The sequence below is a fragment of the Rhineura floridana genome, chromosome 11 (assembly GCF_030035675.1).
Source record: "Rhineura floridana isolate rRhiFlo1 chromosome 11, rRhiFlo1.hap2, whole genome shotgun sequence".
Classification (NCBI taxonomy): Eukaryota; Metazoa; Chordata; class Lepidosauria; order Squamata; family Rhineuridae; genus Rhineura; species Rhineura floridana.
In genome coordinates this window covers 41,120,548-41,146,018 of record NC_084490.1, presented here as the reverse complement: position 1 = coordinate 41,146,018, position 25,471 = coordinate 41,120,548, and the positions used below count along the sequence as shown (strand labels likewise).

Here is a 25,471-nt window from a genome sequence, read left to right as displayed (position 1 = left end):
CAGGGTAGTCAATGTGGTGTCCTATGAACATTAGAAGAGCCCTGCTGGATCAGGCCAGTGGCCCATCTTGTCTAGCATCCTGTTCTCACAGTGGTCAACCAGATGCTTAGGGGAAGCCCTTCAGGTATTGTTGGACTACAACTCTCATCATCCCTGACCATTGGCCATGCTGGCTGAGGCTAGTGGGAGTCGGATTACAACAACATCTGGAGGACACCACACTGGCGGCAGCTGATCCAGAGGAAGACAAACCCCTCATTTCCACAGAGGTACATTTGGTGGCATTTCCTGCCCCCCCCTGAAAAAAACACATGAGACTGCACAATTCTTTATGTTTGTGTACAATGCACAAAGTAGAGTCAGTGTATTTCAGCTGGTCAATGTCTTGTTAGTCTTCAATAATACCAAAAAAAGTTTTTAATTTTTAAAAGGCAGTTATAGAGAATCCCCGTAGAGGCCAATGTGCGACAGAAATAGTGGATGGTTATTTCATTCCTCTCTAGCTGTTTGAATGGATTACAAATTAACAAACAAATTTAGAGATATGACAAACGTCTCTGGCACAACAAAAGCTGGCCAACTCATGGAACATTCAGAAGTAGGCCAAAACATGTAGGGACACCATCCCTTTATAATTTATCAGTACAGTGTAATTCCAGTCCCTGTATGTAGCTGGACCACCAAACAGAAGGAGTCAAAATGTAAAGTCTCAGAGAGCTGCAGAATTGTTTCACAACATGGTAGCTGCCCCATAATTACTAAGGGAGATCTGAGATGTTCAAGTGATGTTGTTTTTAAGTTGGGGGGGAGGATCAAAATTCATGACACACACTTCAAAGCAACAAAGCAATCCATTAATCAAAGCCACGAAAGTGGCTATTCTTGACATACTCGGAGGGTGCAGATCCTTGTCCAGGACTGATAAAAAAAAAATTCATGGTGGAAAGGAATATAACTACTAATTGTGATCTACCATTTTGCAGTGCTATTTAAAACTGCCTGAGGCTGCAATCCTATATGCACACTTTTGTTTTTAAATGAAAAAAACTGTTCCAGAGACTGGCTGTTAAGATTTTCTTGGTGACATCCCAGGGGGGCTAGCCAGTCAGCACCAGGCACAGCCAACTTCTGCTACAAACTTGCAGGACTTGTGATTGTTGTTGTTTCCAGAATGTGATCCTGGAGAGGAATTGTAAGTTTGGAGCGGACACAACTTACAAATTAGCTTCATGGCTCTAAAAATGTTATGTCTTCAACCCTAGAATGACTGGGAATCCATTTCTGCACAATTCTGTTTCCATTTCCCTTGTGGTGGCTTGCAAAAGTAATTCAATCTGAGAGAAAGTCCAGATCTACCTGGAAAAGCAAAGCCTGGCCTCTTCCAAAACTGTTCCTTCTTCAGTCAACTCAAAGACACATTAGAAAGTCTTAGGGGGGCGTATGATCTGGGCTGATGGTGATACGCCAAGAGATTGGTCCAGACCTTCTGAGTCACCATGTAAGGGGCTATTCTGAGCTTGGGGAGGCAGCCGAGTCCATGTCCTCCATGCTGTGATCCTGGGGTGACAATGGCTGTCCCCCCTTCACGCGTTTCCATTTCATCCTCCGGTTCTGAAACCATACTTTGACCTGTATGAGAAGAGCAAGAGTGAGCTTGTACGCCGATATTTCTGTGGACGGTTACCTGGAGTTAAAGGAGGTGACCAAACAAAGGGAACTGTGGTAGATTGCTAAGAAGTTGTTCTGCTCTGCCCTAGTGGCTTTAAGCTGTGTGAAGGGACAGATGAGCCCTCTGGCATCCTCTATGGCTGGAGACGGGGAAGGGCCATAGCTCAGTGGCAGAACATCTGCTTTGCATGCAGAACGTCCCAGGTTCAAATCCTGGCATCTCCAGATAGGGCTGGGAGAGACTCCCTGTCTGAAACCCTGGAGAGCTGCTGCCCATCAGTGTAGACTATTACTAAACTAGGAACATAGGAATCTGCCTTATAATGAATCAGACCATTGGTCCATTTAGCTCAGTATTATCTACACTGACTAGCAGTGGATTTCCAGGGTTTCAGAAATATTTCCTAGCCCTACCTTGAGTTATTGGGGATTGAACACTTAACCTTTCAGAGCCCAGGAAGACAGGGGAGATTGTGGCTAAGTGGAACAACATGTGCTTTGCCACAAGGTTGGGCAAACGGTACTGATAGATCTACTAGTAGATCTCCAGGTGATTTACAGTAGATTGGTGAGAATTTCTGACTCTCAATTGTTAAGCATTAGTAGCAGCAAACTAACCAACCAACCCCCACCCCCAAATAATACTGCTGAAATGAAAAAAAGTTGGGAGTGGGTAACTGGGAGCAGATCTTTGTGTAGGATTATGACCTCCATTCACTTCTGGTTCTCAAAACAAATTCCTAGGGTCAGAACTCTAATTCTAAGGGTGTTATTTTTGTGTGGGATTCAGTTACATCCTTGCAAATTCAGGTTGTGCAATCAAAACTGATTTGATTCTTTTGTGCAACCCACCTGCTCCCCCGCCCCGCAAAAAAAAACCCCAACCGCACAGGCTTTTTGTGATAAGGAAAGTGCTGGAAAAATGCATTAGAAAGTGGGGGTTAACAATGGTTTGACACAAACAAATGAGAATGACTGCTAAATAAACATCCAACATCATCTAACCTCCCCAAAACTTTGTCCAAGCAAATCAATAAACAGGTCACCCGAAAGAGACTTAAGTGTATGTCTTTTGCACCAGGCTCCAATTGATGGATTTTGGGGTTCTAGTAAAAGGCCAAAGCAGACACCGCAAATCTGAAGTCTGCCCAGCTCTGCTTTACAGGCAGAAAGTCCAAGGGCACCACCACACTGTCAGTATTTTGTGGGAGGGATTCAAGTGCATGCTATATAATTTAGGTTTGCACAATTAAGATTAAAGAACTCTGTCTCCCCAGTGCAACAAATTCATTCAAAGAAGAAATTGTGTTTTTGCAGTTAGGAAAGTGACAGGGGAAATGTATTGAAAAGTGCAAAATGAATGAATGATTAACAGGAAGACATATAAACACCCTGCATGTAAATCAGCATGAATTCAGGATGAATGCTGATTGTCGTATAACCCAGTGGCGGCGGGTGGCTCCATGTCAGTGGGGCAGTGGAATCCACTCTGGATTTCAGTCCAAACAGTGCATCAGCATCTTGGACAGCTCCTTGCAAGTTCAGACTAAAACCTGGAGCGGATTTCGCAGCCCCACTGACACGGAGCCACCAGCCACCAGTGATACAACCTCCCCACAAACAAATCAGATCAGAAGCTCAATAAAGACGATATAATCTAACTCCACTTAAGCTTTGTGCAAGCAAATCAGGACGAACACTCAATAAATGTGTTATCTGGAGAAGCCCCAAGCTTCAGTCCTTGGCATTTTCAGCTAAAAGGATCAGGTAGCAGGAGTTGAGTAAGACCCTTCTCTTCCTGAGACCTTGCAGAGCTGCTGCCAGGCAGAGTAGACTATGCTGGGTAGAGGAGCCAATGGTCTGACCTGATATAAGGCATTCAGATGTCATGCAGGAGCATTTTTGTTTAATGTGTTTTTATTTGGTGGTGGTGATGGATGAAGAGTGTAGGTTTGATTATAGAAAAAGCAAGGAGAGAGGAGGAGGCACTTCACCCTTTCCCCCACAGGTCATTAACCTCATCGAAATAATCTCTCCCAAGCTATTTTTATCTTTTAAAAAAGGACAGGGATCCCATATCATTTTAAGGTAATGTTTGCTTTTACAGTGATGTTATTGTTTATTTGATGTATGGCTTGTTTTTATGTACATTGCTTAGAAATGCAAACGATGAAGTGGTATATAAAATGTTGCAAATAAATGAATATCTTAGGGACATAGAAAGATGTAATCTTATACTGAGGGCGCTCCCAGATAGTTGCTGTTTCTGGATGGGATCCAGTCACATACTGGCAAAATTCAGGTTGCGTAATTATAGTCAATGTGGAGGTCTTGCACAACAAACTCACTTCCCCAAAAGACTGGACTTTATTCAATGAGAAAAGGGATGGGGAAATGCACTGGAAAGTGTGGAGTAACACTTGATTTGACCCAACAACATATCTAACCTCCCCGGAAACAGATGAGAGTGAATGCTTGTTAAATAACCAACATCATCTAATTTCCCCAGAAACAAATCAGGATGAATGCCCAAGTAACATGTACAAAAATGCATATGCCAGGGTAGAGTGTGCATCAAATACATGCATTAGGAAAAATAACATATAAAATGCATTATATTAGGGATTGCTTGCAAGACCATTCAAAAATGTGTATATTATGAGAAATTCGCACCGAAATGCTGTTGAATTTTCGTAAGGACTTTTTTTATGAAAAAAAAAATTGCAAACTGATGTGGAAATGTGGAGAACTGAACTTAAGAGTGGGAGAAATAAGAAACAGAGAGAAAGCAAAATGGGCAGATTTCCCTGCTTCCAACTCCATGATTCTATATAAGGATGTCATGTTTAGGAACAGAGGAAGCTGCCTTATACTGAATCAGACCATTGGTCCATCTAGCTCAGTATTGTCCACACTGACTGGCAGAGGCTCTCCAGGAGATGCTGGGGATTGAACCTGGGACCTTCTGCATGCAAAGCAGATGCACTACTGCTGAGTTACGGCCCTTCCCCATGGTGGGTGAACTGACCCGTCTTTCGCTTTGAGAAAAAAATAGGATACTTAAGCAGTGAGCAGATGAACATTCACCAAATAGTCCCCCTTCTCTGCACCACCATGTCCAGGCATTGTTGCCCAAAGCAGAAGAGGAGACAGCCTAGCCAGAAGGGCCTCATAAGCAGAGGAGCTTCACCTGTCTTTCCGTCAAGTCAAGGTTCACCGCAATCTCGTATCTCCGGAGCCTTGTCAGGTAGTTGTGGTGTGCAAATTCCGCCTCCAGCTCCCGCAGCTGCTCCTTGGTGAAAGCAGTCCGTTCCTTCCTTGCTTTGGAGCTGCTGACTTCTGGTTTTGTGCTGCCACCGCTGCCGCCACCACTGGCGTCCTGGCTTTCTGCAAGAGAAGGAGAACAGGAACATTCCTTGTGAAACCAAACCAAACCCATAGAAAGAGCAGGAGGCGTTGGCACGGCTCAGAAATGGACAGATGCAGTAATCGCTGGTAGATTAGTGACTGCTAGGGTGGCTGGGTGGGAAAAAGATAGGGCGCCTGCACTGCATAGAGCTGTGTAGTAGAAGGAATTTCATAAGAACATAAGAATTGCCCTGCTGGATCAGCCCACAGTTCCTTCTAGTCCAGCTTCCTGTTCTCACAGTGGTCAACTAGATGCTCATAGGAAGCCCGCAAACAGGAGCGGCGTGCAGGAACATTCCCCTCCTGTGGTTTCCAGCAACTGGTATTCGGAAGTATACCGCCTCCGACTGTGGAAGCAGAGCATAGTCATTGTGGCTCGTAGCCAAAGATAGCCTTATCCTCCATGAGTTTATCCTATCCTCTTGTAAAGCCATCCAAGATAGTGGACATCACCGCTTCCTGTGGGAGCGATTTCCATCGTTTAACTATGTGCTGTGTGAAAGTTTAATTAGTGTTTAACTACAGCTGTTGAAATTCCCTCTTCTACAGTGGAGATTGGTCCATCAGCTTTAGCTAGCCCACACCTGCCTGCCTTTTTACTTACAACCAGTCCAGGGGATGTTCCTTCTGGCTGCCAGCTTCCTCCTCCCTAGTCTCAATGTTGCCCTTGCAGAACTCAGCAGAGAGGAGGATGGGGGCAAAACTAGAATTAGTTGACTCCACCTGTCATGGTATGACTCCATAAGAACATCTGAAGAGCCTACTGGATCAGGCCAATGGCGCATCTAGGCCAGCATCCTGTTCTCACAGTGGGCAACCAGTTGCAAGCAGGACCTGAGTGCAAAGAGCAGTCTCCCCCCCTGCTGTTTCCAGTGATTGGTATTCGGAAACATACTGCCTCCAACTATGGAGGTAGAACATAGCCATCATGGCTAGTAGCCATTGATAACCTTTTCCTCCATGAATTTGTCTAATTCTCTTTTAAAGCCATCCAAGTTGGTGCCCATCACTCACTACCCTCTTGTGGGAGCGAATTGCATAGTTAACTCTGCACTGTGTGAAGTACTGTCTTTTAGTCTGTCCTGAATCGTCCATCATTCAGCTTCATTGGATGTCCACGAGTTCTAGTGTGATGGGGAAGAAAAACGTTTCTCTATCCACTTTTTCCGCCTCTTGGTCTTCCTGCTTTCTACCTTACCAGTCCCAATGGGACCAGCTGCCACTAAATATTTGTGCTTAATTAACAAATATGCAGCTTGAACATATAAGATGGGGGAGGGCGCAATGTGAAACACTCCAACAGATAGCCAAACTCCACTGCTCCCACATCAGATCTCTAGAGCATGGATGTGACCCTCTAGAGGTGGTTGGACTCCATCAGCCAACAGCATGAGACAATGGAAACTGGAGTCCAATATATGAAGGTCCACAGAGTCCCCATTTCTGCTCTCAGGAGAGAGTCAACAACACCCTAAATTGCTGTAAGAGGCCATGTCTTTTCCTCTGTCTTCATCTGACTCAAACTATTTGCAAGCTATTGTTCTTTTCACACACAGATATCTTTCTTCCTCATCCAGGATAGATGGGATGGAGAGAATCCAGATAAGTCATTTCTTCTGATCATAACCTAGGCTTCTTGGACCATCTTAGCACCCATGGAGAGATCTCGTGAAAATGGGCTCACAACACTTTTTTTGGTCACGTTGAAAACACTGGCCTAAATATGGCCTTGGGGCAACCCAACCCGATTGTCTCATTTACTGAAATCAGTTGTGGGGGGGAGATCACTGGCTGGAGGAGATCTTCTGACATTTCATCTGTGGAAATGGAGAATCATTAAACCTGAAAATCTATGTGTGATTTTTGTCCGTAGTTACCTCTTAAATCTGGGATGGGGACCATGTAGCCCTCCAGATGTTTTTTGGATTTCAGCTCCCATCTGCTCCAGCCAGCAGCATGGCCAATGGTCCAGGACAATGGGACCTGTAATCTGGCCACAGGCTCCGCACCCATGCCTTAGCCTGTACTCCCAAATCATTAACGAATGGGAGGAAGGCGAGTTTATTATTTCACCTTCTCGGTCCCTGAGTATGTGACCATCGCATGGGAAATCACTCTGAGGTAACTGGGATATTTGGTGGGGAAGGAGAGGCACCTTAGCACTGCTTGGGAACACTCTCTTCATCATCAGTACCTCACATATTTCAGGACTAAGCCCCAGTATTGAGAATGGGATCTGTCTCCATTTAAGCCTTGATCGTGGGAACATAAAAAGAGTCTGGCTGGATGAGGCCAAAGGCCCATCTGGACTAGATTTACATTGATGATTGTACTTGAAACAGTCATCATGACTTGCCTCAAAGAATCCTGGGAAGGGCAATTTGTGAAGGGTGCTGAAAGTTGTTGGGATGCCCCTATTCCCCTCACAGAGCTACAGTTCCCAGAGTTCCCTGGGAAGAGGGACTGACAGTTAAACTACACTGAGAATTGGAGCTTTTGTGAGGAGAATAGGAGTCTCCTAACAACTCTCAGCACCCTTCACAAACTACCCTTCCCAGGATTCTTTGCAGCAAGCCATGACTGTTTAATGTGGAATAATGGTGGAATAAATGTGGTAAGCGGCAGTAACGCAGCCGAAGCTCTGCTCACGGCCGGAGTTCGATTCCAACGGGAGGAAGTTGAATCTCCGGTAAAAGGGGTCGAGCTCCACTCAGCCTTCCATCCATCAGTAAAGAAAGGCCGGGGAAGGAACTGGCAATCCCACCCCATATATACGGTCTGCCTAGTAAACTTCGCAAGACGTCACCCTAAGAGTCGGAAACGACTCGCACTATAAGTGCGGGGACACGTTTACCTTTTTTAAATGTATGGTGTGAAGGTGGCCCTAGCATTCTCTTCTCACAGAGGCCAGCCAGATGCCCCAATGGGAAGCCCGCAAGCAGGACCTGAAGGTAACAGTGCTCTGATGTTCCAGCCGCTGCAGAACACCACTCTAACATAATGCAGGGCCTGAATGCCAGCTGGGATTTCTGTCTAAAGGAAACCGTCATTGCAGCCTCCACGTTTTAGGCCTCATGTGGGGGTTGTTGGCTGTATTTTCCTGGCCCGTGATGCATGTCTGGATTAAATGATACAACTCTCCCTGCTATCAAGCCTTCAAATCCCCCCAAAATGAATGCCTGTGCTTTCAGTCTGGGAGGAAGGATAAAATTTGGGAAGGAACAAAGGACCCTGCCTTATCCCAGATCTAATCCAAGGGCAGGGGCAGGGGCAAGGGAGGCCCTCACAAAGCGTTTTCCATTATGCCCCCTCTGATACCAGGAGGTTTCTCAGGGGTGGCAGCTGACAATCTGCCCCCATCATTCATTTTGACAGTCTACGATTGCCCCAAAGTAGTGCTGCTCCCGGACAGTGTGAGAATGTCAGTCAGCTCAAGGCACTTCTCACTTTCAGGAGCATATTATTTATTTATTAAATTATTAGGGCCAAGCTACATTTTGTGTGGGAGATCCATGCTTAGATCCTTGATTGGATCTCCTGATATTTATTTCTTTGACTTGTTAGTCGTTGGTTAACCGAAGGTCTACCAAGCGACTTACTTGAAAAACATTCATATAAATTCATTATACCATAAAACAAAACAATCCCCATCACAGCACACTAAAACAAAACAACATTGTCTCAGTCTATCAAAACGCTTTGGCGGGGGGGGGGAAGAGGTAAGTCTTTAACTGGCACTAGTAGTGTAGTGGCAAATTCAGAAGTGCAAGGTCTCTTCATGATAGTCACAGCCCTGCCCCTCCCGTCCTTTTTTGTTTTGTTTTGTTTTGTTTTGCTGCTGTTGCTGTTGCTGTTGCTGGGTTGTGAATGAGATGCTTGTTAATGCATCTCCCATCCCTAGGAGCAAATCAGTCTGAAAGGGCAGAGTGTTAGCTACTGAGAAGAGTCTTCTCAGTGTCTGTTACCTCCTTTCATTCTGACTGGTTCCAATCAGCAGGAAAGGATAGGGAAACATGTTAGAAGACTCTTGTCAGTGGCTAATACACTCTCCTTTCCTGCTGATTGGCTCATAGTATGCTAGAGACATTGGGACCCTGCTCCCAAAAAAGTAAGGGGTGTAAGACCCTACTCATAGGAATGCTTGTTTAAGAAGCCCGCCCTGATTCATTATCTTAAACTGTTGTTTTATTATTATAATTATGTGGTGGTGGTTGTTATTAATTAACCATGGTTATTCTTCCAGAGAAATCAAAATCCACATACAAGCAAAGCACGTTCATTAATGGGGTGGGTGGGGGCTGTTCAATCCCCATTTCTATATTGGCATGGGGGACAATGCCAGGGAGGCATCAATGCCAGTGGGCCCTGCCGGGGGGACTGGAACCCCAGCAGTTCCATAAGGGTCTGCCTGGTGCTTCTGCCAGCCCTTCCCAGTATTGTCTCTTCTGACTGGCAGCAGCTCTCTAGGGTCTTATGCAGAAATCTTCTTCATCACCCACTACATGATCCTTTTAGCTGGAGATGCTGGGGACTGCACCTGCAACCTTCCATGCTCTACCGCTGAACTATGGCCCGTCTGTTAACTTCATCTGAGTCTTACCTTTGCACAGAACTGTTACAGCTCTTGGGGCAGAAAACAAAAGCCATGGCAAAGGGCCTTCACTGGGTGCCAGCAGAGGAACTGGCATTTGTCTGCCCTAAAAGAACCGGGTTCCTTGCCTCCGAGCAGGTCAATCATCCTTGCGTGTTGTTTAAAAGGGTACGGGGCAAGGTGTGTGTATATGTCGGTGAGACAGGTGCTGTTGTTCAAGAGCTATGGCACAGATCTGTACTGTGGGACTGGGAAGAGGCAGGGCTTATCCTAAGATCCCTGGAGGCTCTCGTTGTTTCAGCCTGGTCTTCAGATGCTTTTCAAAGGGTTTGTCCGCATGTTTCTTTTTCAGAAGATCAGATGGACTAGCCTGCTTTCCCAAGACAAGCCAAAATTTGTGCTCCACAAATATAGGTGTACGATTAGGGTGGTATTCAGCAGTAGTCCTCCAGTATTCAGAGTAGATCCACTAAAGTTAATGGGCATGACTAACTTAAGTTCATTAATTTCAAGGGCTCTGCTCTTCTGAGTAAGACTTAAATGAACACCACCCTTACTGGTTCATGGACACAATGGACAGGAGAGAGTTTGGGGCTGGGAGGATAGTGGAGACTGCAGAATCCACCCTGAACACTCCATTATTGAAGTGGAAAGATAGGGTGCAAATCCCCAAAATAAAGCAAATCAGGAACATGCAAATTGACCCCAAGTTTCCCCCTACTACAGAGGTGAATCTTCCAGGTGCTATTACACTCCAACTCCCATCAACCCCAGCCAGCATGGCCAACAGTCAGGGATGATGTGAGTTGTAGTCCAAGAATATCAGGAAGGCTATGGGTTCCTCATCCTCATTGGCAAGGAAGAACTAGTGCTTTCCAAGGGCATCTCCCTTGCAATTCTTGTTGAGCCTAATCCGTTTCTGAAAAAACTGCCCTCATTCTCTTTGATCACCTCACCTAGCCAATTAGCCATGCATCTGCCAATTTGGAGCTCCTGTATGGCACATTTTGCCATCTGCATCTAAGAATTGGTGAAAGGAAGTTCTTATTGCTCTGACAATTGTACAAATTTGAAGAGGGCCAAATACCTGCAGATCAAGCCATCACACAATATAGTATAAAACTGAAGATGTTCTAACATTAGCAGAATTGAAATTAACCGTTAATCTGGATTGCTGGCTTTGAGATGAATCGGTAGTAAACTGCATATTGTATTGATGCCTTGATGGGTAGTCCAATTTTTGTGTTGCTATTGTTGCATTGTCTGAGCCACTTTGGGAATATCTATGTGGAAAAGTGGCATGCAAATTGTCATATCATCAACAACAGTCCTGGCCTTAATAACCAGTTTTTAAAAGGCCCAGCCCTGGAACCTCTTTTTGGTACTTTACCTTGCCTCTGGAACATGTGAAATAATAGAGACAATAATTCCTCTGATCATGTGCAGAGTGCCTTCTTGCCACTGAGTGACCAGAGTCAGTCTACACTACATATATGGGATGGCTATGCTCTACCTCCACTGTCAGAGGAGGTATGACTCTAAATGCCAGTTACGGAGAATCACAAGTAGAGAGAGTGCTGTTGCATTCAGGTCCTGTTTGTAGGAACCTTGTAGGCATCTGGTTGGCCACTGTGAGAACAGGATGCTGCACTAGATGGACCACTGTTCTTCTGTTCTTATGGGATTAGACCAGAACTTCCAAGGCAGAGGGTGTGACTTCAGTGTTGGGTATTGTGGAAATTAGGGATGGAAAGATCTGTCAATTTCAGTTCTCTCCATTTCAGTTCTCCACATTTCTGCAGCAATTTGCATTAAAAAAAAAACCTAATGAAAATTCTCCAGCATTTTAGTGTGATTTTTTCCTAATAAACACATTTTTTCGTAGGGAGTTTTGACTCATGTACAATTTTTTGCAAGCAATTTCTCATCATATAATGCGTTTTTGCACTTTATTTTCCATCATATATTCATTTTTATGCTCACTTTCCCTTAATATATTCATTTTTGTAAACATTGTTTGGTTGGTGAACTACATCACAAAATTCAAATAACTGTGAATTTTGAAGGGTGGCTGTGTTTCAGTTCTCATATTGCTTTGGAAAGTGTGAATTTGATAAATTTGGCTTGAAATGCGAACTGAATCTAAATTCTCACCCATCCCTAGTGAAAAAAGGGTTGCCAGGCTGCGGCCTAGAGATGTCTCATGTTCCTCTGGAAATGATTCACACGACTGAATGATGACGCAGCTGTGGCTCTTCCTGACTCATCCCAGGGATGGGGAACCTGTGGCCATCCAGATGTTGGTGGACTCTCATCAGCCCTAGCCAGCATGGCCAATGGTCAGGAATGATGGGGGTCGCAGTCCAGCGGCATCTGGAGATCCACAGGTTCCCATCCCTGCATTAGCCCATCATTTGCTTTGTCCACATTCTTCCTGTGCCTGCTATAGCAAGCAGGAATCTAATTCTGTCCCAAAGAAGATAGGCAAGGAAGGGGACCAATGGAGAAATAGAGCAGGGGAAGCCAAGGTTGTATTGTCTCTTGAAGCCATGTGGCATTTAAAGGGTCATTAAGGGCAATCTTATCTGGAATTACCATGGGATGGTCACACTTTTAAGAGGAATCAGAGGTGTACTTATTTTAGATCATCCAAACACCAGCCTTCTCTCTTTCTTGCTCCTTTGGCTCATAAGGTGAAGTTTATGCTTTGATTTTTGTTGTGGCTTTTAAAGTAGACTTTGCATGCTGTTAGCAAATTTAGAGTTGCAGTCATCTCCATAATGTGAAACAACATCTGAAATACCAAAGACCCTTATTTTAAACAAAGTGTGGCGGCTATTTCAAGGAGGAAGATTCCCCTTTCTATAGCACTTCTTTCCAGTGGGATCTCTACCAAGGACACCTCAACATCTTCCCAGAACTACAGGGTTGTATTCAACTAGGTCCTACTTAAAACTTTAACCACTGTCAGTGGATACTGCTGGCTTCGATGTCAGTGAATCCGCTCCAGGCTCAGCCCCATGGACATCTCCTTGAAAGTTCAGACTAAATCCTGGAGCGGATTCCTTGCCCCACTGACATCAGAGCCACCATCTCCACTGCCCCCCCCATTATTGGCATTCAGATGGGCTTGTAACAACCTTTTTGTTCTATGATGGCCCAACGATGGGGAAACCTGTAGCCCCCCCAGATGACTCCAACTCCCAACAGCCCCAGCCAGCATGGCCAATAGTCAGGGATGATGGGAGTAGGAGTCTAACAACATCTGGACGGCTGCAGGTTCCCCATCCTTGCATTCATTTATGCATTCAGTAAATTGCCCACCGTCCGTGTTGCTTTAGCTCTGCCCTTTTCTGTGACAGCTTGTTCTCTCACTCTTATTGTTCTTGTTCTTGCTAAGTGTACATGTCATTGTTTTAGTTTATGTTGTGAGCTGTCTTGAGGGTCTCTAAACTAGACAGACAGACAGACAGACAGACAGACAGACAGACAGACAGACAGACAGACAGATAGATAGATAGATAGATAGATAGATAGATAGATAGATAGATAGATAGATAGATAGATAGATAGATAGATAGATAGATAGATAGATAGATAGATAGATAGATAGATAGATAGATGGGTGGGTGGGTGGGTGGGTGGGTGGGTGGGAGGGTGGCCGTGCATCCTACTTTACTGAGAACTCTGTTTGAATAAATGTCAGATCCAAATCTGCTTTAAAGATAAAGAACCATAAGAAAGGAAAGCAGCAGAAGAGCCGTAGCTCAGTGGTAGAGCACCACCCTTTGCATGCTGAAGGCCCCAGGTTCAATCCCTGGCACCTCCAGGTAGGCCTAGGAAAGTTTCCAGCCTGAAACCCTGGAGAGCCACTGCCAGTCTGTGTAGACAATATGGAACTAGATGGACCCAATGGTGTGACTCAGTATAAGGGAGCTAGCTATGTTCCTATGCTGAAGTTGCCCATCAACAGTGAGTACCTGGAGACTAAGCAGGCACATGGGTCACCTGGTCACTGTCATTCCCATGATGGTGAGACGGATTGTATTTCTATTTAAATTATAGAAATCATTTCTAAACTTGCATCTGTACATATATATTAGTGTGTGCAAATGTTATCCAAATCTGTCCCCCCCCCCTTATTTTTTGGTGATGAATTTTGACTTTTGTTTGGTGATGATTTGCCTCTTTTTTGGGCAACGCGTACCTGGCCACCTTAACAGATACATATATACATTTGAGAGCTGCTTTTTAAACTCCACTTACCTGCATTTCCCTTTTTCCTTCTAGATGTTTTTTTCTCCGTTTCACTCACCACGTTCACCGCCAGGACGTAATCTTCGCTCGTGCCAATGGCAGCATCCATCAGGTGTGGGCTGCCCCTATTCTCTGGCTCGCCAGATCCCAAAGCCAACTCGGCCGCAAGCCGCCGCCTACCCTCTGATGCTGCAAAATGCCAGGCGGAGGGCTGGAAGGAGGGGTGATTTCCCTCAAAAGCTCGCTCATCACGAGGAAGGCTTTGGAGGGCTGCAGCCGGACAGGAGGTCGAAAAGTCTGAATAGATGCCAAAGTCTGGTTTATGGTGAAACGAAAAGGGGGCCTGTGGGTAGTGGTGTGGCCCCACAGTGCCTCCGGCCTCGGCATGGTGGTTACGCAGGCAACCCCAGAGCGCAGTGGTAGGGTGAGAATTTCTCATGCAGCTACTAGCAGCAGGTGGATCCATCTAGCAGTGCAGCAGGATGGCCTTCTACCATAGGATGCTCTTCAAATGAAAGATGGGTCGAAAAGGGAGCAAATGGTCCAGTTTTTGTGCAGGAAAAGAAATCACTTCTCTCCAGATAGGCAGCTCTCCAACTTGCCTCTGTGGCTCCGTCATGGGTTTGCTGGTTTGGGAAGTTCTACAAAATTCTCCATAGCATCAGCGGGAGAACTTCCCATCTGTTGCATTTGAAGCCTGGAGCTTTCTTGCTGTGTGAAGCACTGAAGTCCTGAAAACACTTTTTAAATACTTTGCTGGGGTGTGAGTGACAAGTTTAGGAAGGGAAATGTGAGAGAGGAGCGAGGGGGAGGGCTTAACCTGCATGCACAACCCCTCCAACCAAAGCCAAGCATGCAGCTATTAATCACCCGAAACCTTAGAGGCGCATCTAATGGGAACTGCAGATGGAGACTTTTAAAGAAACATTGTCTGCACTTTTTTATAGGGGGGTGGGAGAGAAATGTAGACACACACACACACAAAGAGGGTTTAATGTTTCCTTCTCACACTCTAAAGTTATTTTTATTGCCCAGTGAAGAAAATCCTTAGCTTTTGATTTGCAAATATATATATATATCTCCAGCAGATCCAGAAATTGCCAAAGAGGACAAGATAAGAAAGAGAAGCTGGGTAAAGAGGTGGAGATATTTAAAATTTAAGGAGTGACTTCGAAGTAGGAAGCTTCGGCAGAGAGTGAAAGGAATCCTGTTGCAAAGATTTTGGGAGAAGAGTGACCTGAGCATAGCTGGGGAGAGAAATCCATACTGCTCCCTAAATTAAATCCTTCATGGAGGATAGGGCTATTAGGCACTACTAGCCATAACACCTATGCACTACCTCTACTCTCGGAGGCAGTATGTTCTGAATAGCAGTTGCTGGGAATTGCAAGCTGGGCATCTGGCTGGCCACTGTGAGAACTGGAGGCTGGAACAGATGACCTTTTGGCATGATCCAGCAGGGCTCTTCTTATGTTCTTTAAATCATTTATTATATGTCTTAGTCATTCATACAGAAGCCTCTAGGCAATGTACAATAAAACAGAACTAGACGTAATAATACTACAAACAATAAGTAAAAAAGTAAACTGCAACAAGAACTTTAACCCTGGCACAATAATTATCCAATTAAGAAACCCCACCACACAAGCAAAAAACAATCATCATCAAAATTAAATAAGGACTAAAATAAAGGATGTTTATAATTTAAAGGTCTGCGAGAAAGAAGAAGTCTTTACTTGGTGCTGAAATGACATCAAAGTAGGTGCCAGGCAAATCTGTTTGGGGAGATCATTCCATAAATGAAAAGGCCCCCTCTCTCTCGTTGTCACCCTCCATACTTCAGAAGAAGACACCCAGAGAAGGACCTCTGTGGATGATCATAGGGTATGGGGCAGGCACATATGAACCACTTTAGGCTAAGTGGTTTTGAATTCAGTGGGGCTTACTTCTGAGTAGATATGTACATAGACTTGCACTCCTACAATGCAGCAGATCTAAGTTTATCAAATTTGCACCTTCCAAAATAATATGAGAACAAAGTACAGCCACCTTTTGAAATTCACACTTATCTGAATTTGCAATTCTCCAACTAGTGTTCATAAATGCATATATTAAAGAAAAATGTGCACAAAAAGGAATATATTAGTAAAAATAACATACAAAATGCATTAGGGGAAATTACTTGAAAAGTGTGTACATTCGTCAAAACTGCATACAAAAACGTTTATTAGGAGACATTCACAGTAAAATGTTAATGAATTTTCTTGAGCATCTTTTTTAGAAATTTCACAAAGTGCTGCAGAAATGTGGAGAACTGTATTTAAGACTGGAAAAATTCAAAACTGAGAGTACCAAAATCCTTCCATCCTTCTTGTTAGCAAGGACTCCTAATAAATCTGAAACACAAAGTACCTCCACATACAACATACTCTGACTTGCGGTGCTGCTATACTGGTGGCAGCACACATGCTGTATTGTGTTCATATATGTACAACCTTTAGCTCAGGATTGAGCTCAGGGAAAATGGGATCTGTGTGTTTGGGGCTGCCTGTGCACAGCACTGATTGGCTGGGGCTTGTGATACCATGAACCCACATCGCCCCTTCTTCCCAGGAGCAAGTTCCCAACTTTTAAAAAAAATTGCATTTGTGTTTTTTTTAAAAAAGAACTGCAGGGTAAGGAAGGTGCTAAAAAAAGTTAAATCAGATAAAGTGTAAAATAAGAAAAAGGTGGACAGCTCACCTGAAGCATGCAGTGCAGGGAGGTGCAAAATAGGCCACTCAGTCAACACTGCAAAGTCCCATAGAGATGGGGCTTGCCTTGCAACGGGGAAAAAGTCCTCTTTATGGTAAATCCATACATACACATAATGGGGTGGGAGGAATTGCAAGCATATTCCTGGGGGGGGGGATAGCATTAGGCTGACATGAAAAAATGTCCCCCTGCCTGGCATCTCCCAGAGTTTACCTTGACACCATTCCCAGCTGGCACACAGCCAAGGAAAGCTACCCCCCAGAAATAATAATCACATCACTGGCTAAGGCTCCCAAAAGGGCACTCCTATGCTCACTCTGACTGGGCTACATTCAGTCCCCAGTGAGAGAAGATGCTGTTGAACCAGCTAGGAACCCCAGCAGACCAAGCTTCACAATGGCTCACTTCTGAGTTCATCAAGGCACCAGGAAGTGCCTCTGTGTCAGACAAGCCACAGGGCATACTGGGGCCTACAGTGTGGCAGTGGATTTCTCCACTTTGGAGAGTTGGTTACAGCCAGTATAGCGGCTAACAGTTAGTCTTAGACTAAGGCTAGGAAGACCCCGGTTCAAATCCCATCTCGGCCAACTTGGCCAAACTCTATCACTCAGCCTAGCTTACCTCCCGAGCTTGTTGTGAAGACAAAATGTGGGTGTGAACTATGTATGCAGCCTTGAGTTTCCTTGCAGGAAAGTGAGAAATAAATGTAATAAATAAATTGTGAAGCCGTGTTTTAGGTCTTAGTCACTGCACTATCTCTTAGGGTATGAATGATAGTTGCAGTCCTCTCTCAAACAGTCTGGTTATGTGTCTAACTTTTCTTTCTGGTTGCTTTAAAGGGGCATTTTAAATTCAGTGGATGTTCCTGGATGGGATAACTATTTTACTGAATCATTGACCATACTTTTACCCAAACCAGAAGCATTCATTAAAGCATTCATAAACCCTTGAACTCATATTCTTTAAATAAGAACCCTGAGTTGACTTATGAGCCTGGAAATAAAATTCTAGACATCACACTGCTGCTTTATTTAACTAAATGCAGGACACGCTTTCATTGAGGGCCCAGTTCCAGCTTCTGCTGTCTATGCCACAGTTTCGCCCTATAAAATCTGAAGTAATCGTAAGAGTGAGCTTCTGATAGGGTAGACACTTATATATCACCAAAAAAGAGGGCAAAAGAAGACACAAATGTGCATGAAATGTGCATAACCTAATATATAGGTATAGATGCACACTTAGAAATAATTCATGTGATTTAAACAGAAATACAGTACATCTCACCATAGTACGGAAGATTGTTATCAAGTGACCTGGGTGCCTAGCCTACTCGGTCTACTGTCCAGGTGCTGTTGATGGGCAACTTCAAGGTCCCTACTGCTCTTCCTTCTTTATTTTTACATCAGACTTGGACCAGCCTGCTCAGTAAAACTATGTTCTGTCAGATAACTAAATACTGGAAACAGGAGGAAAAGGATGTAGACAGATGTAACATTTTAAACATGCACGTGTTGCCCTGAAAACAAGTGCTTTGTAACAGTGCCAGGATCCAATTCCATCTTGACCTGGGATTTGGTACCTGCAGAAAGATTGCTCTAGCTTTGTATTTTACCCATATTCTGCTGTTGTCTTTGAGCCATCAGTAGCAGTGATGGGGATTGTAATGGCCTTTGATATTGGTGATCTTTGTGATTTAGAGGGCTCATCCAGACCATACTAAAAATCCACATTTTTCTTACTGGAATTGTCCGCTGGTAGTCCCAGTCTGATTGCTTTGCACTTTCTTTGTACTCAAATCAAACTTTTTCCTCATCCATACTTGCAGGTGTGCCCTTTTTTCTTTACAAACTCCCTCTCCCTCTTTCTCATCTTGTTGTGTTGCTGATTAGCTCAGATCAGAAGGGAGAGGGGTGAGGGAGCCAATGGGAACCCAACAGAAGCAGGAGGCATGGAAGGAGGTGGAGTTAAGAACCATTCACATAGGAAACCTCAAGTCAAAGCAACCAGCCTCCCTCTGACAGTTTGTAAACCTGTTTTTCTGAATCTGAATACATTTAAATGAAACAAAAATGAAGCTGCTGGAAGAGCCATTGAAAGGGGAAACATTAATGGAGCATCAACAGAAAGATGGTGCCCACATAGGCATGGGGGAGAAATTTGATTCAGTTCATATTTAAAGATGAACTTACCTAATTTGCACTTTCTGAAACAATATGCGAACCGAAACACAGACATCCTTCAAGAGTTGCATGTCTCTGAATTTTGCAATGCAATTCTCCAGCCAAGTAATGTGTACAAAAATGCTAATACTGGGCTAAAGTGTGCATAAAAGTGCATATATTAATGAAAATATTGTACAAAAATATTAAATGTTTGCTTGTTCTCACCTTAAATGAGTAAAATTCAATTAGAGAGCCACTTATTTTTAAAATCAAAAGTTAGCTGGGCTTTATTTATTAATTTCTGGAATGAGTGAGTAAAGGGCAGCATTTGTACATATAATTTATTTAGCCTTTTTTACATAATTGCATTTTTGGTAAATAATTTAATTTAGTATATATTATTTAGAATTGTAATCTTTTAAAACAAATTTCTTTTTTCCTCCTTTTCCTCATTTTATATGGCTAAGTTTTTCGTATAACACACATATTTTTTCCTTATATATTTTTCTTTTTCTCTCTCTCCTTCTCTATGAAACACAAAAGGTATAACAGGGATTTATAAATAAGCAGCGATGAAAATCCAGCAAATATATACTGTGGTACAGAAAAATAGCAGCTGATTTCTGAGCTTTTTTTTTTAAGTTAGCAACTGCCAACATGTGTTAATGTACTGATCTCTTTACATGTCTATTTGAAAATAAAATTCTCATAACTGGGAGGGGGGGACAGTTGATTATGCAAGAGCAATAAAACAATAATATCCCTATTTCCACCCAAGTAAAAGCACAGAAAGAGTGGGGCGGAGATGGGGAACTCTTCCCTGATTTTCTGGAGACCTCTGACTTCCACAGTCTTCAGTCTGTAGTGTGCAAGTGATCATCCTGAGCAGATCCTTCTTTGGCTGAAAATACAAATACAAATAAATAAACTCACACAACCTGTTTTCCTTCTCTGTTGGGATTCTCAAACCAAATGCTCCCACTGGTAAGACACTGATAGTTGATTTATGAGGTCATGTCTGTCATTGTAAACACAGGCTAGAATGTTGGGGTGGGGAGGGACCTGGGACAATCCAAGAAGAAAAGGCACAAACAAGGAATGAGAAGGTGCTTTGAGTAACCCGCTCTTGCTAGCCATCCAGATTAATGGGGCTCAAAGGAACCGGGAGGTCATAATTTAACCTCTGTCCCTGTGCAGGATCTTTTACGTGAGCGACCTCCCCATCCCACCCCACCCCACCCAATCCAAACCTTAAGCATGTCTGCCCACTGACCCACAAAAGACTCCTTGGATTGCTTCTGTGCCCTTGCTGCCTGTTCCGTAGGCACATAGGAAGCTGCCATATACCTAATCAGACCATTGGTCCCTTTAGCTCAGTATTGTCTGCATTGACTGGCAGCTGCTCTCCAGGATTTCAGACAGGGAGCTCTCCCAGCCCTGCCTGGAGATGCCAGGGAAGGAACCTGGGGCCTTCTGCATGCAAATTGGATGCTCTACCGCTGAGCTAGGGCCCTTTCCCAATGAGCAGAGGGCTGGACTAGATGTCCTCCAAAATCCCTTCCAACTGTATAGTTCTATGGTTCTAACAATAGCTTGATGTGCAGAAATCAGAGAAGAATCTTTTCATGGCATGAGGACAGAAAAATAAAGAAGAAGAAAAACGGTGAGCCATATGGCAAAAGGTCTGCATAACAAGAAGGTGTTAAATGCATTGGTGCAGGAGCTTAAGTCATACAATCAGAGTAAGAGTGCTTCCAAGTTGTTGCTATTTTCAGGTGGGATTCAATCACATATACCGGCAAATTCAGGTTGTGCAATAATAGTTGATTTGGAGGACTTGCACAACAAATCCGCTTCCCCAAAAGATGACTTTTTGCAGTTAGGAAAGTGATGGGGAAATGCATTGAAAAGTGTGGAATAACGCTTGCTTTGATATGCAGCATCACCTAACCTCCCCACAAACAAATCAGAATGAATGCTCATTAAATAGCCAATGCTGTCTAATCCCCTGGAAACAAAGAAGGATGTGAATGCTCAATATACAAGTTGTCTGGAGTGTGTCCTAAGTGCGAACAAGGACCCTGATAAGCAGATAAAAAAAGGTAAAGGTGTCCCCGCACTTGTAGTGCGAGTCGTTTCCGACTCTTAGGGTGATGTCTTGCGACGTTTACTAGGCAGACCATATATATGGGGTGGGATTGCCAGTTCCGTCCCCGGCCTTTCTTTACCCCCCAGCATATGCCGGGTACTCATTTTACTGACCACAGATGGATGGAAGGCTGAGTGGACCTCGAGCCCTTTTACCGGAGATTCGACTTCCTCCTTTCGTTGGAATCGAACTCCGGCTGTGAGCAGAGCTTCGGCTGCATTACCGCCGCTTACCACTCTGCACCACAGAGGATCTTAATAAGCCGATAGCTGCAGATAATTATGTAAGCAAACCTAGATTCATGCCTGGTGCTGTCTTGGAGGCCCTTGGGCATGGCATCCTCAGTGGGTCCTCTAAACTGGAAGATGCAGTACATGCAAAATGATATTTCTCTGGAGCTGCATCTGACCTTTTTGGACATGCTGTGCAAACTGGATATGGTAGCACTGTTATGGCAGTGGGTCCTCTGCTGGTCTTGGGGCCCTGGGAAAAGACCACCCTTGCTAACCTTTGGAGCTAGCCCCGTACATGCCACAAAACAAGACAAGCAAACAACTTCAACTCCAGTTTTACTAATATGATATTCAGAGGGATAGGACTGGGTTTGGAAATATCCAGATAGCTCAAATATACCAATCAGTCTGTGAAAATTAAAAAGAAAAATTAAAAAGAATTAAAAAGAAAAAAATTCCAGCCAGGCATTCCCCCCTAAAACAAATTTTGCTGGGGTCCTACAGGTCCACTGCTGTAAGCATAATCAATTACCTTTTTGATCAAGTTAATTGATCAAATTTTCGATTTAAAAAGCATGCTGTTTACCATACAAAACTTACTAGCCATATACAGAGCAGACTCTTAGATACTAACATTGCGCTCCCAAAAGCACTGCCTCCTACTGAACCTGTTGAATGGCAGACTACTGCTTCTTGGAGTAGGAAAGCAGCATGGCATCAGCCTCTGCTGAAGAGAATTCCACTCTGAGTTTTGCTGATCTGGGACCACAGAACTGACAGTTTCTTTCTCTGGAATTCCCAGCGGATTGAAAATGTTCTCAGTGTAGAATGAACCTACGAATGCCTGTGTACACTTCAAACTTTGAAGAGAGGCAGCATCACTCCCCGTCCCCAAGAACGTACCATTTTTCAAGACCCTTTACTTGAAAAAGGTGTGCCCCCCCCTTTTCTGGATGGGTGCTCTCTCACTGTCTTAAGCCAGCACTTGCCCAACTTGACACAGGAGTCAATTCCTCTGTTTGAAGGTAATCTGTGTCGGGTTAAAGTCTAGTTTTAAAAAGAACCCTAAGAAGGGAGAACAGCAGGGGCCTTGAAATTTCTAATCGATACTCAGCAGGCATACAGGTCACTTGGTCACTCCCCACTAGGGTGAGATGGATTATATTTCTCTTTAAATTATAGTCATTATTTCCAAATGTGCGTCTATACCTATAAATTGGCAGGTCCCAGCAATGGGGATGGAGGAGTGCTTCATTTCTAAGCAATAGGCGCTGTGGTTTATCATACCCGTTGTTCCTTCCTAATCCTGGATAGATTTGAGAGCTGGGTTGCCATTAGCAATGAAGCGGAAGGCATAGAAGAAAGTGCTCAAAGGTCCACACTCCTTTTTGTGTTTGTCCCAGCCTTGATGACCCTGGGCTCAACTTAAAGCTCAGAAAATCCATGCCCATACCCACCCACTGTTCCCACCTTATCCTTCTTTCTCGGGCTCTATCGGCCGCTCACATTCTTCAGCAATGGGAATTGGTGACCCATTCCCAGCCCAGGCTCCTTCTACAGCTGCTCTTGTCAGACATCTCCTCTGCGGGAGGCCTGCTTGGTCCTGGCTTGGAGGTGCTGAGGGAGTGGGGGAGGACAGTCATCACCTCTCCCTCTTACTCAGGCAAGGCAATTTGTCATTAAGAGAGAGACACCTTTAACCTCCTAGAAGTCACCATCTCCCCCGCTCACGGTGTGACAGCTGGAAATCATTCGTTTGGTCAAGCGTGAATGCCAGAACCTGGCTGTGCATTCCCACAGTGCATGTGTGTGTGAGAGAGAGAGACAAAGCTTGCCCTTTCAGGTTTATTTTGCCTTTCAAGTAGTAGGGCAGGCCCAGAGCAGTGGCTCAAGATGGCTCTTTTGCTGTTTCCTTCTGGTTAGAGCCATGGGTGGCTCAGTGCTAGAGTACCTGCTTTGCATTCAGAAGGTCCCAGATTCAATCCCTGGTATCTCCAGGTAGGGCTGGGGAATGTCCCCCCTCCCTAAAAACCTGGGGAACCGCTGCCAGTCAGCGTAGACGATACTATTCTAGATGGACCAATGGTCTGACTTGGCATATGGCAGCTTCCTCTGTTCCTACCACTTATTAGCATCTCTGATTCATAATACTTCATCATTTACAGTACACTGTATAGTGCTTTCGAATGATCAAAGTGCTTCACAAACATTATCTTGTTGGAATCCTTACAACACCCCTGCAAGGTATGGCAGCTTTATTATTCCCATATTACAGATGTGTGGGGTGGGAGAGAGTGGGTTGTTTAAGGGGACTGAGTTCATAAAAGGTCCTTTTTTAAGACTCTGGAAGGTCTGAATGTTCATTTGAGGATGAGGTGAGACATGAACTAAAGGCCACCTGCTGTCTCCTAGTCAACCACATTACACCTACTCTCAAGCATGGATGATATTGGGAGGTGCTCTACAGAACAAAGGAATGACAGACGCTCTGCCCTGGAGCATCACATGTAGATCTGGGTAGGTGAAAAGACAGGCCAAAGGCTAAGAAGCAGAGCCAGCCCTATCGTTAGACAAACTGAGGTGGCTGCCAGAAGTGACAGGTGCTGGTGGCAGCAGCAGCCCCTACAATTTTCCAGGGCTCCCCTAAGGTAGCCTGCTGGCCTGAGGTGTGGTGGAGGATGTTGGATGCAATTAGCAGTTATGAGAATGGCTTTTAAAAAATAAATCGTAGGTGCATAGGGCTGCGTCTGGATCTAAACCCTGGCATGGGTGGGGTAGAGGAGCTTTGACCCCTATTGCCATCCCACTCCAGATCAGGCCCTGTACCTGCTATTTGCATTGGGGGGGGGAGAAACTGTCATTGACTCGAGTGGGTGTCTTTTTCCCTTGCAAATAACAGGTGCTAGGAGTGCAATCTGGGGGGAGGGACAAAGAATTAAAGCCCCCTGCTAACCCCACATCAGGTGTCTAGCTGGACATGGGGTCCTGCACCTACAGTTTACTTTGTAAAAGCCATGTGTGCAATTGATGATGGTGGCTTGAATGGCATCTGGCCTCGTTTGGTCCAAGTGTTCTAAAGTCAAGGCCAAATGATATTGTCAATGTGCTATTGATTACATTGAACGTGGCTACTTTTAAGGCAAACATAGCTGCCATGGAGGAGATGGGAATCAAGATCTGAACCACAGCTTCCTGCCTGGAGCAGGGGGTTGGATTCAATGTCCTTATAGGCCCCTTCCAACTCTACAATTCTATGCGAGGGGGAGTTTATCCTTTCCGCCCCATCACAGCCTCTACAAAAATCACGCCCATCCCCAGAGCTGTCGTTTGCATCAGGAGGTTGATGAGCTTTAGACCTGAGTCACTTACATGTCAGCTGCAGTCACGGAAATCCAGCACATCTGAGGACTTCTTCTCCCCTGCCACCTCCTTCGGCTCTTCTTTTCTGTTTCCCCCCCTGAACATTTCCAAACGTCTAGAATGCCAGGTCTTCTTTGAGAAGGAGACAGCGCCATACGCCAAGCTCATGCAGAATCAGATCCTCTCCCTCCCCCATCCCCAGGCTGGACTTTCTTCTCCAAGCCCAGACCAATCTCTTTGACTCTTGTAAGTTTTCACTGACATCATGTTTCTCTATTGTTAATTTAATGACAATGTATGATCACGTAGAATTACTATTTCCGGCACTAATGAAATGTGCTTGAATTTATCCTTATTTCTCTTTCTTTTCCACTCCCTCCTTCGCACCCATAACCTTAAAGCCACAGGAAACATGAAAATACAGTTTCGGTTCGTTAGAGTGTCCTCTTAGCTAAACAACAGAGAGCAAAAAAAGGGGGGCGTCCTTTTAATTGTGCCAGATGTCCTTTTTATTGCGCATTCTTTATGATTTGTGCTCATGATGCTATCGGAGCAGTCACACGTGATCCCTCTTTCAATACTGCTTGTGCCTGCAAAGGTTTTGAGGTGTCTACACTGCTTCATTTCAAATCAGTGCATCATACTCTGGTTTCTCTCCAGATAGTATAAATTTTAGCCTTTTCCTGCAACATGTTCTTGATGCAATAATAGAGCATTAGTGGTAGATTTTTTTCCTGCTTTATTCATTGTTCTGAGATGCTTTCCCATTGCTATCACATTTTATTGCTGTCTGGAAAGGCTATGGCACAAGAAAAGTGGGATAACTCCCCCCCCAAAAAAACATTTGTGGTATGAAAAGTTATGTGATTTCATCAGGACGTTACAAGAT

At 44.4% G+C, this 25,471-nt stretch overlaps 1 protein-coding gene across 2 annotated transcripts; it reads right to left on the bottom strand.

Annotated features, from left to right (window-relative positions):
* Positions 1-363: 363 nt before the first annotated feature.
* Positions 364-14,791, bottom strand: MEOX1 (mesenchyme homeobox 1). 2 transcript variants are annotated; one of them, XM_061589011.1, is made up of 3 exons: positions 13,934-14,791; positions 4,859-5,055; positions 1,422-1,629 (listed from the first exon to the last, which is right to left on the bottom strand). In XM_061589011.1, exons 1-3 carry the CDS (start codon positions 14,388-14,390, stop codon positions 1,507-1,509), a joined length of 777 nt encoding a protein of 258 aa, XP_061444995.1. In that variant the 5' UTR covers positions 14,391-14,791; the 3' UTR covers positions 1,422-1,506. The 2 variants fall into 2 exon arrangements, with proteins under 2 accessions (XP_061444996.1, XP_061444995.1); XM_061589012.1 differs by lacking the exon at positions 4,859-5,055 and having other exon boundaries at positions 364-1,629.
* Between the last annotated feature and the right edge of the window lie 10,680 nt (positions 14,792-25,471).